This window comes from Bacillus rossius, chromosome 14, assembly GCF_032445375.1.
Source record: "Bacillus rossius redtenbacheri isolate Brsri chromosome 14, Brsri_v3, whole genome shotgun sequence".
NCBI classification, from domain to species: domain Eukaryota; kingdom Metazoa; phylum Arthropoda; class Insecta; order Phasmatodea; family Bacillidae; genus Bacillus; species Bacillus rossius.
The window spans coordinates 43217646-43231433 of NC_086341.1; the positions used below are offsets into that span (position 1 = coordinate 43217646).

The 13788-nt window shown below is 38.4% G+C and overlaps 1 protein-coding gene across 1 annotated transcript in view; it reads right to left on the minus strand.

Annotated features, from left to right (window-relative positions):
* LOC134538831 (protein white-like) overlaps positions 1-13788 on the minus strand; it is a 180313-nt gene that overhangs the window by 19151 nt on the left and 147374 nt on the right. The window contains exons 5-6 of the mRNA XM_063380353.1: positions 3908-4006; positions 2290-2528 (exon numbers count right to left, since the gene is read on the minus strand). Of these exons, the coding sequence (XP_063236423.1) occupies positions 2290-2528; positions 3908-4006 (338 nt within the window). The remainder of the gene's footprint in view (positions 1-2289; positions 2529-3907; positions 4007-13788) is intronic.

A 13788-nucleotide genomic window follows, 5' to 3' on the forward strand; every position in this document is an offset into this window, starting at 1 on the left:
TTTACAATAATCTCTTCGTTAAAGTAATAAACATATTTGAATTAATGAGTGCAAATAAAAGTAAATTTATCATTTAAATTATAGATTTTATTTCACTCCTTCTTTGTATCCATACAAAATAGTGATAATTCAATTATTCGTTTGGTCGTGTTTTTGTCTCGTTTTGACTGTTGTGCTGAATTTTTTGGGTTCAATATTTTTTGTGCTGTCATCATTTGTGGGGGTTTTTTCGTTTCTCTTTTTTTTTTTTTTTTTTTTTTTAAACAATTGTGTTTGTTTCGTCTTTTCGTTTTGCTGTGTTTTTTTTCTCGTTTCAACTGTTGTGTTGAATTTTTTGGGTTCGGAATTTTTGTGCTGTCATCATTTGTGGTTTTTTTTTCGTTCTGTTAGGCCATTTTTCTTTGTTTTTTCCTTGTTTTTTGACCATATTCCTGTTGTGGAATATTGTGTGGCGTTTAAATCCTGACAACAGCAATTTTTGCTTAATTTGTGTTTTTGTCATTTGTGTTTTTTTGTAGTTTTCTTCTGCAGACATACATTTGCTAAGCAATGGCGTATGTCCAAAAGCCTACATCAAGTCAATAAAAATTATTCCATTTCATTCATAAAAGTATGCATTCATTTCATCAATGTTTTGTTATGATGTTGTCACGTTAAACTATCTTCCGTAAAACGACTTTACAGACAACCAATTTTTTTATTGTGAATATTAGTGGCATAAATTGTGTTTATAGACTTTTTAAAAGTATTTTTACACCCGTGGTGTTATGTTCCCGTATGTATAACTAGTTTTTGATATTAATTTTAAATTTTTACATTATTATTTGTAAATAATGAACACTAAATATTTAGAATATACATTCAACATATTTATAGATTTTCCATATTAATTAGAATTATTTCGGTTATTTTACTAAATTAAATAATTAATTTTAGACATGTTTATATTAATATTGGACACTGAGAATTAACTTCAATTTTTTTTATTCGATTGAATTCATATTTTACGAGCTGTATTTATAATACCACTCCAGTCATTTAATTATTTATTTTTAATTAATTATGTGCATGCAAGATTAAAGTAGATTTTATTACGCCCAGTAAGTATTCCTTAACGAGCGTACGCAAGCACAAGCAAAATTATTTTTTAGTTTTCAAATAACATATATTTTAAATAAACTATATTCATTTTTTTTATCTTAGTAGGTATTAAGTTAGTATTTTTTTTAAATAAATCTAAATGCTACATTTGGTCTATTCTTGCTGCCTCTCACTTTTTTTTGCCTATTTTTCCTCCAATGAGTGAAGGTTTTAGGTTCCACTCATTTTTCTATAACTAACACATGACCTCATTACTTATAAATGCACACACTAAAAATCATTAAAAAAAAGATATCCATTAATCTGTGGAACAATGAACCATATATAGGGACCTCAAACAACTGTAAATAAAACTAACTAAAAGCAGAGTTAAAATAAGACAAAAGTAGTGCGAAAATTATATTTTAAATAAAATCAGTTTAGTAGTTCTTTCGTACAAATGGTATAACATGATAGTAGTAGTATGTTTTAGCCGGTCCGGCGCCAGGGCTCAGGGTCGTCAAAAGCGACGATTCACTTACTGGAAAAAAGCAGTTTACACTTATGTTGACTAGTTTCCAGATCGTAGGAAACAAAGGCTGGCAGGCAGCTACTCACTTCCTGAAGAAGAGGCACTGGAGGAAAGGCAGCCACTCACTTCCTGAAGAAGAGGCACTAGAGGAAAGGAAGGCACTCACTTTCTGAAGAAGAGGCACTAGAGGAAAGGCAGCCACTCACTTCCTGAAGAAGAGGCACTGGAGGAAAGGCAGCCACTCACTTCCTGAAGAAGAGGCACTAGAGGAGAGGCAGCCACTCACTTCCTGAAGAAGAGGCACTAGAGGAAAGGCAGCCACTCACTTCCTGAAGAAGAGGCACTGGAGGAAAGGCAGCCACTCACTTCCTGAAGAAGAGGCACAGGAGGAGAGGCAGCCACTCACTTCCTGAAGAAGAGGCACTAGAGGAGAGGCAGCCACTCACTTCCTGAAGAAGAGGCACTGGAGGAGAGGCAGCCACTCACTTCCTGAAGAAGAGGCACTAGAGGAAAGGAAGGCACTCACTTTCTGAAGAAGAGGCACTAGAGGAAAGGCCGCCACTCACTTCCTGAAGAAGATGCACTAGAGGAAAGGCAGCCACTCACTTCCTGAAGAGGAGGAAAGGAAGGCACTCACTTCCTGAAGAAGAGGCACAGGAGGAGAGGCAGCCACTCACTTCCTGAAGAAGAGGCAGGCCTCCGCGGCGGAGCCCAGGAAGGCGACGCGGCCCTCCGCCATGAGCAGCACCTTGTCGAACAGCGCGAACACCTCTGAGGACGGCTGGTGGATGGTGCACACCACTGTCTTGCCCTTCTGCGCCATGCTCTTCAGCACGGACACCACGTTCTGCGCCATGAAGGCGTCCAGGCCGGAGGTGGGCTCGTCGCAGAACATGAGCGGCGGGTTCGTCAGCACCTGCGCACCGCCGCACCATCACGCATCATGCGTTCCGAAACATAGTTCCTCAAGCTCATCCCCTGTTAGTTCCGATACCCTTGACCTTCATTTCAATACTTTGCAGTTTACACATATATTAGGGATCGTCCATTAATCACGTGATGCTCGAAAGAGGGGGGGGGGGGGGAAATTCGGGAAAAATCACGAAATATCACAAGGGGGGAGGAGGGGTGTAGAGATATATCACGTGTATTTATTATTTTCGCGCGTTTTCTACTAAACCGAAATGCGACGCGTGACCTTTACTCGCCGTAGCCAGGCAACAATATCCCCGCCCGCCGCAACATGAACCACCCGGCTCGGCTTGCCAGTCGCCAGTTAGACTGTGATTTTGGCGCCGAATACATGCTGTGCTTAATTTTCCAGAATTAAATTAGATTATACCTGTATTTAAAGATAAAATTCTGAAATTTTAAAAAATATTTTGTACCAAAAAAATACACGTGATTTATTGGCCGTGGGGGGGAAGGGTTGTCTAAAACCTCACCACAAATCACTACGGGATAGGGGGGGTTAAAAATTTGCTAAAAAAACATCACGTGATTAATGGACGACCCCTTATTTATTTACTTGCTTTACCATCTATATATTACTAATTAATATTTTGACCCTGTTTATGAATAGATATATATGTTTATGACGGCTATTAAAATTTTAATAACCTAGCATCACACAATTACTTTTAATGATGTGGCCCTTGAAGTTTGATATAAACTCTTTATGTTGCTTTGAACGAAAGATTAACATAATATGCTACGATTTATAAACTTTTTTTTTTCAAAACCATGATTTAACCATAATATAATTAGTTTCTTTATAAATAAATAATAACCTAAAATTGAACAGACTATCGTTGAACGGCAAACACAAACTGTAAATTAAATATCTAATTCCACACGATTCCATTCTGTTAGCAGATGCTATTTACAAAATATTTTGAGCTAGTGGTTCTTAAAAAAATGTTTTATAAATACAACTTTAATTGACGAAAACACTAACATTTATTTAATATTTAGCGAAAGCACAAAGTTATGGAAGCAATACAATACATGAATAAGTATTAACCGGGATTCTTGCTAAGAATATAGCTTAAGTATTAATCTGTCACGCATGAAAAATATAAACAGATTTGATCATAAAATCAAAAAATTCCGTTTCCATTCTAAAAATGGTGGTAGCAGAATTTTAAATTCAGATTAACAGAACCCAGTTGCCACAACATGGATGCTCTGTTGTGGCATAGTTTTACGATGGAGCATTGACAGGAAATTAAAGTTGCTCAGAAAACATACACAATTTGCTGTGGCAAATAAAGTGGATTTATAATGTGTTCTTACCTCTGAAGCGAAGGATAACCTTTTCATTTCTCCTCCAGAAATCCCTCTGATTCTACCAGGAATTCCAATTGTAGTATTCTGGCACTTAGCGAGGGCCAGCTGAGGGACAAAAACCAACATTTATTACATTTTCCAAAATTATTGTGAGATACTTGGCGATGTGAGTATTGAACCAGGCAACATCAGGCACTAAAAAAACCTCCCAGAGGACATGGTTATAAGTTATTCACATCATTCGTCTCTCATAAAGGAAACATAAAACCGTTTTTTTTTTTCATACGACTAATAAGGCCGTTTTGAGTGCAATTATATTTCTCCCACCAAAACTCTCCATAGCCACTGTGTCTTAAGGGATGTCACTTCAAAAAAATTGGGTGTTTATTTTCCTGGCATGATGTAAAAGTCAAATTAACTTCAGTTTGTTTTATACCCAAGCCAGGTTCAAAAAAAAAATTATTATTTTCAATGATAAACCTTTTGCTAATGTAATGGGTGTTTACCCACAAACACGTTTTTGGGTAAAAGTTATTATGAAACATTACTCAGTGACATTTTATTGCAAATTGTAATATTTTTGACGTGACAACGTCTAATAATAGATGAACGCCGGCTGCAAGCACGAAAAATGGTCCCTTTTAGCACATTGTCCATTTACGCTGTGTCCCGTTACGCTCATTGCACGCTTGCGCCGCATCTATCTCTCTTCCACTCGATTGGAACAACCATCGATTTGACTTTTTCGAGGCACATTAAACTTGAAACACTCCCATTCGTTTCCTACTTTTCCTATCATCGTCCTATCCTTAACAGAATAACACAGATTGGAAGAAGTTAATTAGCAAACATGTATAAAAGTTATAGTTAAAATAATCTCTTCGTTAAAGTAATAAACATATTTGAATTAATGAGTGCAAATAAAAGTAAATTTATCAATTAAATTGTAGATTTCATTTCACTTCTTCTTTGTATACATACAAAATAGAGACAATTCTATAAAAATGATTCAATTTTATTAATAAAAGTATGCAATCATTTCATCAATGTTTTGTTATGACGTTGCCTCGTTAAACTAACGTCCGTAACCCGACTTTACAGACAACCAATTTTTTTGAAGTGTTACCTTTTTGTTAGTTTAGTAGAGAGATTGGAGAAGTTTACAAGGGGCGAGGGGGGCTGGGGGATGCTGGTAGACAGGTTGAACATAGGGATGCATAGAGAGAGGAGGTATCATGGGTGGAAGATTCAGAGAGAGAGGAGAAGAACGTAAAGAGGAAGGCAATTATTCCTGGTGAGGTCAGGGAAGGAGTGGAATAGGATTGAGAGAAAGATAACTGGATGTGAGAAGAGGAAAGGACTAGAAGTGAATTCAGAAATTTTTTTTGGGGTTGGGGGGGGGGGGGGGTTAGGGGGTGACTCCTTGCAACAGGGCCGAAACCCAATCGCAAGTGTAACAATCAATCAATCATGATAGTAGTATATAATAGGGGCTCCGGAAACAGGATTCAGGTTGTGGTGTGTGGTGGGGTCAATGACCGACCGACCTCTGACGTCACAGCGGCCATCTTGGATGACCTTGACCTTGACCTTTGACCATGACCTGGAATTTGATCCTCAAAAATCGCCAAAAATGACCAAAATTGGGCAAAAATTGCCCAAAATTCCTCAAAAATCGCCAAAATTTCAATTTTTTTGAAAAAAATTTTCGCCAAAAAATCTCAAATAATTCCACAGTTCAAAAATTAGGATTTCGAAAATCCTCAAAAGTCGCTTTGCCCTAGAAAAAACGAAAACTCCTAAGAGCTAGCCGCTTATAAGCCGCCGACCTTGAAAATAAGGATGTCATGGCAACCATATTGGATGATGATGTCACCGTTGCAAATTTTGTTACGGCCGCCATCTTTAACTTTTTTATTTATTATCCGATTTTAATGAAAAAAAAATTTAAAAATTATAAAAAATTCATTTAATAAAAATTTAATAAATTATTTATAAAAATGTACTTTACGACACGGAGCTCAGAGTCCTCGGTTCAAACCCGGTGAGGGCAAAAAAAATAAAAATGACATACGATCATTCCCTCGTGGAGGGCGCTGGCATACTGACTCCCACCACTTTTTTCAAAGCATATATATATATTCACCTAGTATGACGTCATGTCCGCCATCTTGTCTTCGATGCTGGAAGCCATCATCATTGTATCTTCGGCTAGAGTGCGCTGACGCCATGTTAGTTTAACTCTTACCCGATAGAGTGCAGTAATCATTTATTACTAAGGTGCCCGCCATCTTGAAATTTGGCCGCCATCTTGAAAATCCGTAATTATTTAGCTAGAAATTCGGGAAAAGTTCCAAAATTTATTAAATAAATTTGCAATCAATATACTGATTGACCCGGTTAGTTCCTATCATTGGTTCGACCCCTGGCCGATACAAAAAAATTAAATATAACATCAATTTAACATAATAGTATCAGGTTCGAGGAATTAAACACCGCAAGTTCTTTTACAAACAGAATATTTATTACATAATTTCTATTCTACTACAGGATCACTTACGAAAGCTAGCAAATTTATAATCATTCATTTAGTTCCGCATCGGTGTGAAATGACTTATTCTTAGCTCCAATCGGTTTATACTAGACAGAGTCCAACCAGATCCTTTACTGACATAGTTCTCCTCTTCTTGACAGAGTTTCTGGATACCGTGTTTAACAGTTTGCTTCACATCGTTAGAACTGTAAATTTCTGTAGCCGATGTCTTGAATGCACACTTTTTCACTTTGTCATCTAACGGATATGGCTTTCCATATAGACAGTCCAACCACAAGTTATATTTTAATGGTCCGTTTGTTGCTACGTCATCAGTAAGCTGATTGATTATGTCCTGTCTGATATCATCAAGAAAAGTACAAATATCCTTCGACTCACCGAACGTATTTAGATAATAGTAGTCTTTCAACGTTCCACGAAATGCAGTCTGCGCCAAGTAGAAACCATTATCGTTCACTTGTAATGCTCCGAACACAGTCTTAGGTTTAGGTCCATGTTCAGTCGTCATAGCAATCGGTTGCTGCGCATCTGTTTTTTTGATTGTACGCTCACGAGCCTTCAATCTAAAGCGAGGAGTCGAAATGTCTGCAGGTAGTTCAGCAGTAGGCACACGGACTTCACCTTTACATATTTTCGCATGTCGTCGCAAACTATCAATTCGAGTAAACCATTCATGACAATCATCACATCGAAACTTTATACGAGAAGGATTCTTTTTGCATTTGCTCCGCTCATGTCTTCGTGCATCATGGGAAAATGTGAACGACATATCACAGTAGCTGCAAGGATACCGTGCCGATGTAGACGAACCTTTCAGACCCGATCCAGATATGGACGTTGCAACAGTAGTACCATTTCCAGGCATACTCTTATGAACATCGACGCATCGCTGTTGCACCGAAACCTTTACTTTCTGCCGCACAGCAGGACCTTTACATGTCTTCATGTGCGTTTTCATATTATCTTTTCTGGCAAACTGCTTATGACATTTCTCACAAACAAACATTTTACGATATAGGTTCTTGGCACATTCTCTCTTCTCATGCCGTCGAGCATTGCTGCTGTTTGAGAAAATCTTGTCACAGTAACAGCACCGATGTTCGTTAGTTGTTGTCGATTCGGCATCCATTGAAGTCTCCATCGAGGGCGAAACGAAGTTCATCGAGTTTTCCTGCACAGCCAGCACTACCGGGATTAAAGTCTCTTCTGCTGGTGGTATCGCGTCTGTTGAAATCTCCTCCAGTGTTGTCGACGTGGTTGTCAACGGAATCTGCTCCTTCTCCGTCGTAGCTGTCGTAAAGGTTCCCGTAGACGATGGTACAACCTCCATCGAGTTCGACGTTAAAGTCGGTAAAGATGCCATCGAGTTCGCAAGAACAGGTAATTACGTGATTAATGCACCAGAAGAAATAAACTAGGTGATCCTTACACCGCCGACGTCAGTAACAAACTGAGCACCCTGCTGTCTAGGACTCGCTTATATACATGCACCGTATGGAATAATACGCTAGTCAAATCAAGAAACATCTACAATAATACTAGAGTCAAAACAACATTAAAAATAGAAGGACCATCAACAAAAAGGAAGCACATTCTGGAAGCACAATAAAAAAAGGCAGCACATTTGGAAGCACCGACAACGAAAAGGCAGCACATTTGGAAGCACCGACATCTAAAAGACAGCACCGCCATCGAAAAGGCAGCACATTTTGGAAGCACCGACAACGAAAAGGCAGCACCGTCATCGTAAAGACACGGACCGCAAGTCCGGGTCATGTCAATATCAGACATATAGACCATGAACACAGTACACACAGGAAACGGATCGTACACACAGTACACACAGGAAACGAAACGTACACACAGTACACACAGGAAACGGAACGTACACACAGTACACACAGGTAACGGAACGTACACACAGTACACACAGGAAACGGAACGTACACACAGTACACACAGAAAACGGAACGTACACACAGTACACACAGAAAACGGAACGTACACACAGTACACACAGAAAACAGAACGTACACACAGTACACACAGGAAACTGAACGTACACACAGTACACACAGAAAACGGAACGTACACACAGGACACACAGGAAACGGAACGTACACACAGTACACACAGAAAACGGAACGTACACACAGTACACACAGGAAACGGAACGTACACACAGTACACACAGGAAACGTAATGATCACACATACAGTAGCGGAAACACACAGGCTTAGTTGGAAATCAGAATACAAGAAATAAAAACATTAAATTTTTACTTTTAATATTTTATTACTTCTCAACATTACACAAATACAAGTAAAAGAAGCCATTATTGTATGTAGCCAGCTTTCCTCAGTTCTTTGAGTATGAAGGATATTTCTTTGATGCACGGATAGTTTCCTGCACAAAGCGAGCCATGTAGAAGTCTTAGCCGGTCAACCAATATGTTTGGATCGTTCCACGATGTATAATCAATCTCTTCTACCACCATCTTACTTGCTTGTTTATTATAAATACTTTTAATATCACAATCGTCCCAGTGATCATAATAAGCATTATCAGATTTATTTATTATAACACGACGTTTCCATCGTTTCGGTCTCAGGACATCGTCACATTCTTCGATCTTGTCAGCTCTAGGTGCTTCATCACAGTCTATGCCTTTGTCAACAGCCTCAGAGTCACTGTAACAATCACTGTAGAAGACATCCTCTTCACCCAGATTACCGTATGAATTCGCTATCGATGATGTCGAAGTGTCTTCATCGTCTTCATGCTTCCTTTTTAGGAGTCCATCATTTTTACAAAGAATGGAGGATCTACTGAATATAGGCTTGAATGTATTCTCACTTTTCACGGTGTTGATACTTCCATTAGTTTCAGTCTTCCTGAAGCCATTAGCAGCCTTCAATTTATGTTCTTCCTCACGATCGGGTGAGCTAATACCATCACGTTCAGGACAAGGAAAATTATTGTCGTAATGCAGATCACTCTTCTTTAGTCTAGTGGATCCATCGGTGTCCTCTATGCCGTAAGTAGGCTTGACTTTACATGTTCTATCATGTCTTTTTAAGCTGTCAATTCGTGTTAACAACCTGCTACAACGATTACAGCTTAACATGTTGCGTATTGGGTTTCTAGCACAATCATTCTTCTCATGACGTCTAGCATTCCTTCTCATGACAAAATCCTTACCACAGTATATACAGCGGCTTCCTTCCGATTCAGCTGCAGATAACAAACCACGATCCATTGTAGCTTCTGTGACTAATGCCAGATGCAAAATAAGAGTTTTAAATTAGATCCAATACTTAAATAGAAATTTTTTCATATTTCATCAGCGAGAGTTAATTTATCTCATACAAAAGTACTTGCTGCAACTAGTTCTGCTTTTCAACAACAGATGACGTCACGTATTGCTTGCAGGTAAATAATATTTAGTTCTTTAATGCAGGATGCGGGATGCTCACTAACGATCGTAAAAGAAAGATGGCTTCGCTAGACTCCAAGGAAAAGGAAGTTCGTCTTGCATGTTGGTGCTCCACAGATGTCTCATGGCGTAATATTAATTTGACTGAGAAATGATATTTTTTAATTCCACATGATAAAAATATTACAAGTTTTGATTTAGTAGCAGAAATTATCGAATTAAATGTAACTCCAAATAAAATGACATGTCTCATTAAGAGTAAAACTCCTTCATGGAGAGATCGGTTTCTCAGAATAGTCAGATACACTTAAAGAAACCACAGGAATGATTGCAAGAACACGGGAAAAACCATCAAAATATTGACAAAAATAATCAGGAGCACAGGAGAAAACCATCATTATTTTGATAAGAATAATCAGGAGCACACGGAGAAAAAACATCATAATATTGACAAGAATTATCGGGAGCACACGGAGAAAAACCATCATAATATTGACAAGTATAATTAGGAGCACACGGAGAAAACCGACATAAAATTGACAAGAATTATCGGGAGCACACGGAGAAAACCACCACACATTTTCTATGATATCATAAAAATAAAAAATAAAAATTGAAAATAAAAAAAAATTAATAAAAAATTTAAAAAAAAAATCTACAAAAAAATACATAAATAGATTCTGCTAGCTTGTAAACTTATCATTGTTGAGCAAAGATAGAGTTTTAGTACAAGCCAGAATTTTATGTGTTTTTTTGTAGATTTTTTTTTGTTTTAAATTTTTTATTAATTTATTTTTATTTTCAATTTTTATTTTTTATTTTTATGATATCATAGAAAATGTGTGGTGGTTTTCTCCGTGTGCTCCCGATAATTCTTGTCAATTTTATGTCGGTTTTCTCCGTGTGCTCCTAATTATACTTGTCAATATTATGATGGTTTTTCTCCGTGTGCTCCCGATAATTCTTGTCAATATTATGATGTTTTTTCTCCGTGTGCTCCTGATTATTCTTATCAAAATAATGATGGTTTTCTCCTGTGCTCCTGATTATTTTTGTCAATATTTTGATGGTTTTTCCCGTGTTCTTGCAATCATTCCTGTGGTTTCTTTAAGTGTATCTGACTATTCTGAGAAACCGATCTCTCCATGAAGGAGTTTTACTCTTAATGAGACATGTCATTTTATTTGGAGTTACATTTAATTCGATAATTTCTGCTACTAAATCAAAACTTGTAATATTTTTATCATGTGGAATTAAAAAATATCATTTCTCAGTCAAATTAATATTACGCCATGAGACATCTGTGGAGCACCAACATGCAAGACGAACTTCCTTTTCCTTGAAGTCTAGCGAAGCCATCTTTCTTTTACGATCGTTAGTGAGCATCCCGCATCCTGCATTAAAGAACTAAATATTATTTACCTGCAAGCAATACGTGACGTCATCTGTTGTTGAAAAGCAGAACTAGTTGCAGCAAGTACTTTTGTATGAGATAAATTAACTCTCGCTGATGAAATATGAAAAAATTTCTATTTAAGTATTGGATCTAATTTAAAACTCTTATTTTGCATCTGGCATTAGTCACAGAAGCTACAATGGATCGTGGTTTGTTATCTGCAGCTGAATCGGAAGGAAGCCGCTGTATATACTGTGGTAAGGATTTTGTCATGAGAAGGAATGCTAGACGTCATGAGAAGAATGATTGTGCTAGAAACCCAATACGCAACATGTTAAGCTGTAATCGTTGTAGCAGGTGGTGGTGGGGGTGGGGGGGGGTTAACACGAATTGACAGCTTAAAAAGACATGATAGAACATGTAAAGTCAAGCCTACTTACGGCATAGAGGACACCGATGGATCCACTAGACTAAAGAAGAGTGATCTGCATTACGACAATAATTTTCCTTGTCCTGAGCGTGATGGTATTAGCTCACCCGATCGTGAGGAAGAACATAAATTGAAGGCTGCTAATGGGCTTCAGGAAGACTGAAACTAATGGAAGTATCAACACCGTGAAAAGTGAGAATACATTCAAGCCTATATTCAGTAGATCCTCCATTCTTTGTAAAATGATGGACTCCTAAAAAGGAAGCATGAAGACGATGAAGAAACTTCGACATCATCGATAGCGAATTCATACGGTAATCTGGGGTGAAGAGGATGTCTTCTACAGTGATTGTTACAGTGACTCTGAGGCTGTTGACAAAGGCATAGACTGTGATGAAGCACCTAGAGCTGACAAGATCGAAGAATGTGACGATGTCCTGAGACCGAAACGATGGAAACGTCGTGTTATAATAAATAAATCTGATAATGCTTATTATGATCACTGGGACGATTGTGATATTAAAAGTATTTATAATAAACAAGCAAGTAAGATGTGGTAGAAGAGATTGATTATACATCGTGGAACGATCCAAACATATTGGTTGACCGGCTAAGACTTCTACATGGCTCGCTTTGTGCAGGAAACTATCCGTGCATCAAAGAAATATCCTTCATACTCAAAGAACTGAGGAAAGCTGGCTACATACAATAATGGCTTCTTTTACTTGTATTTGTGTAATGTTGAGAAGTAATAAAATATTAAAAGTAAAAATTTAATGTTTTTATTTCTTGTATTCTGATTTCCAACTAAGCCTGTGTGTTTCCGCTACTGTATGTGTGATCATTACGTTTCCTGTGTGTACTGTGTGTACGTTCCGTTTCCTGTGTGTACTGTGTGTACGTTCCGTTTTCTGTGTGTACTGTGTGTACGTTCCGTTTCCTGTGTGTCCTGTGTGTACGTTCCGTTTTCTGTGTGTACTGTGTGTACGTTCAGTTTCCTGTGTGTACTGTGTGTACGTTCTGTTTTCTGTGTGTACTGTGTGTACGTTCCGTTTTTCTGTGTGTACTGTGTGTACGTTCCGTTTTCCTGTGTGTACTGTGTGTACGTTCCGTTTCCTGTGTGTACTGTGTGTACGTTCCGTTACCTGTGTGTACTGTGTGTACGTTCCGTTTCCTGTGTGTACTGTGTGTACGTTTCGTTTCCTGTGGTGTACTGTGTGTACGATCCGTTTCCTGTGTGTACTGTGTCATGGTCTATATGTCTGATATTGACATGACCCGGACTTGCGGTCCGTGTCTTTACGATGACGGTGCTGCCTTTTCGTTGTCGGTGCTTCCAAAATGTGCTGCCTTTTCGATGGCGGTGCTGTCTTTTAGATGTCGGTGCTTCCAAATGTGCTGCCTTTTCGTTGTCGGTGCTTCCAAATGTGCTGCCTTTTTTTTATTGTGCTTCCAGAATGTGCTTCCTTTTTGTTGATGGTCCTTCTATTTTTAATGTTGTTTTGACTCTAGTATTATTGTAGATGTTTCTTGATTTGACTAGCGTATTATTCCATACGGTGCATGTATATAAGCGAGTCCTAGACAGCAGGGTGCTCAGTTTGTTACTGACGTCGGCGGTGTAAGGATCACCTAGTTTATTTCTTCTGGTGCATTAATCACGTAATTACCTGTTCTTGCGAACTCGATGGCATCTTTACCGACTTTAACGTCGAACTCGATGGAGGTTGTACCATCGTCTACGGAACCTTTACGACAGCTACGACGGAGAAGGAGCAGATTCCGTTGACAACCACGTCGACAACACTGGAGGAGATTTCAACAGACGCGATACCACCAGCAGAAGAGACTTTAATCCCGGTAGTGCTGGCTGTGCAGGAAAACTCGATGAACTTCGTTTCGCCCTCGATGGAGACTTCAATGGATGCCGAATCGACAACAACTAACGAACATCGGTGCTGTTACTGTGACAAGATTTTCTCAAACAGCAGCAATGCTCGACGGCATGAGAAGAGAGAATGTGCCAAGAACCTATATCGTAAAATGTTTGTTTGTGAGAAATGTCATAAGC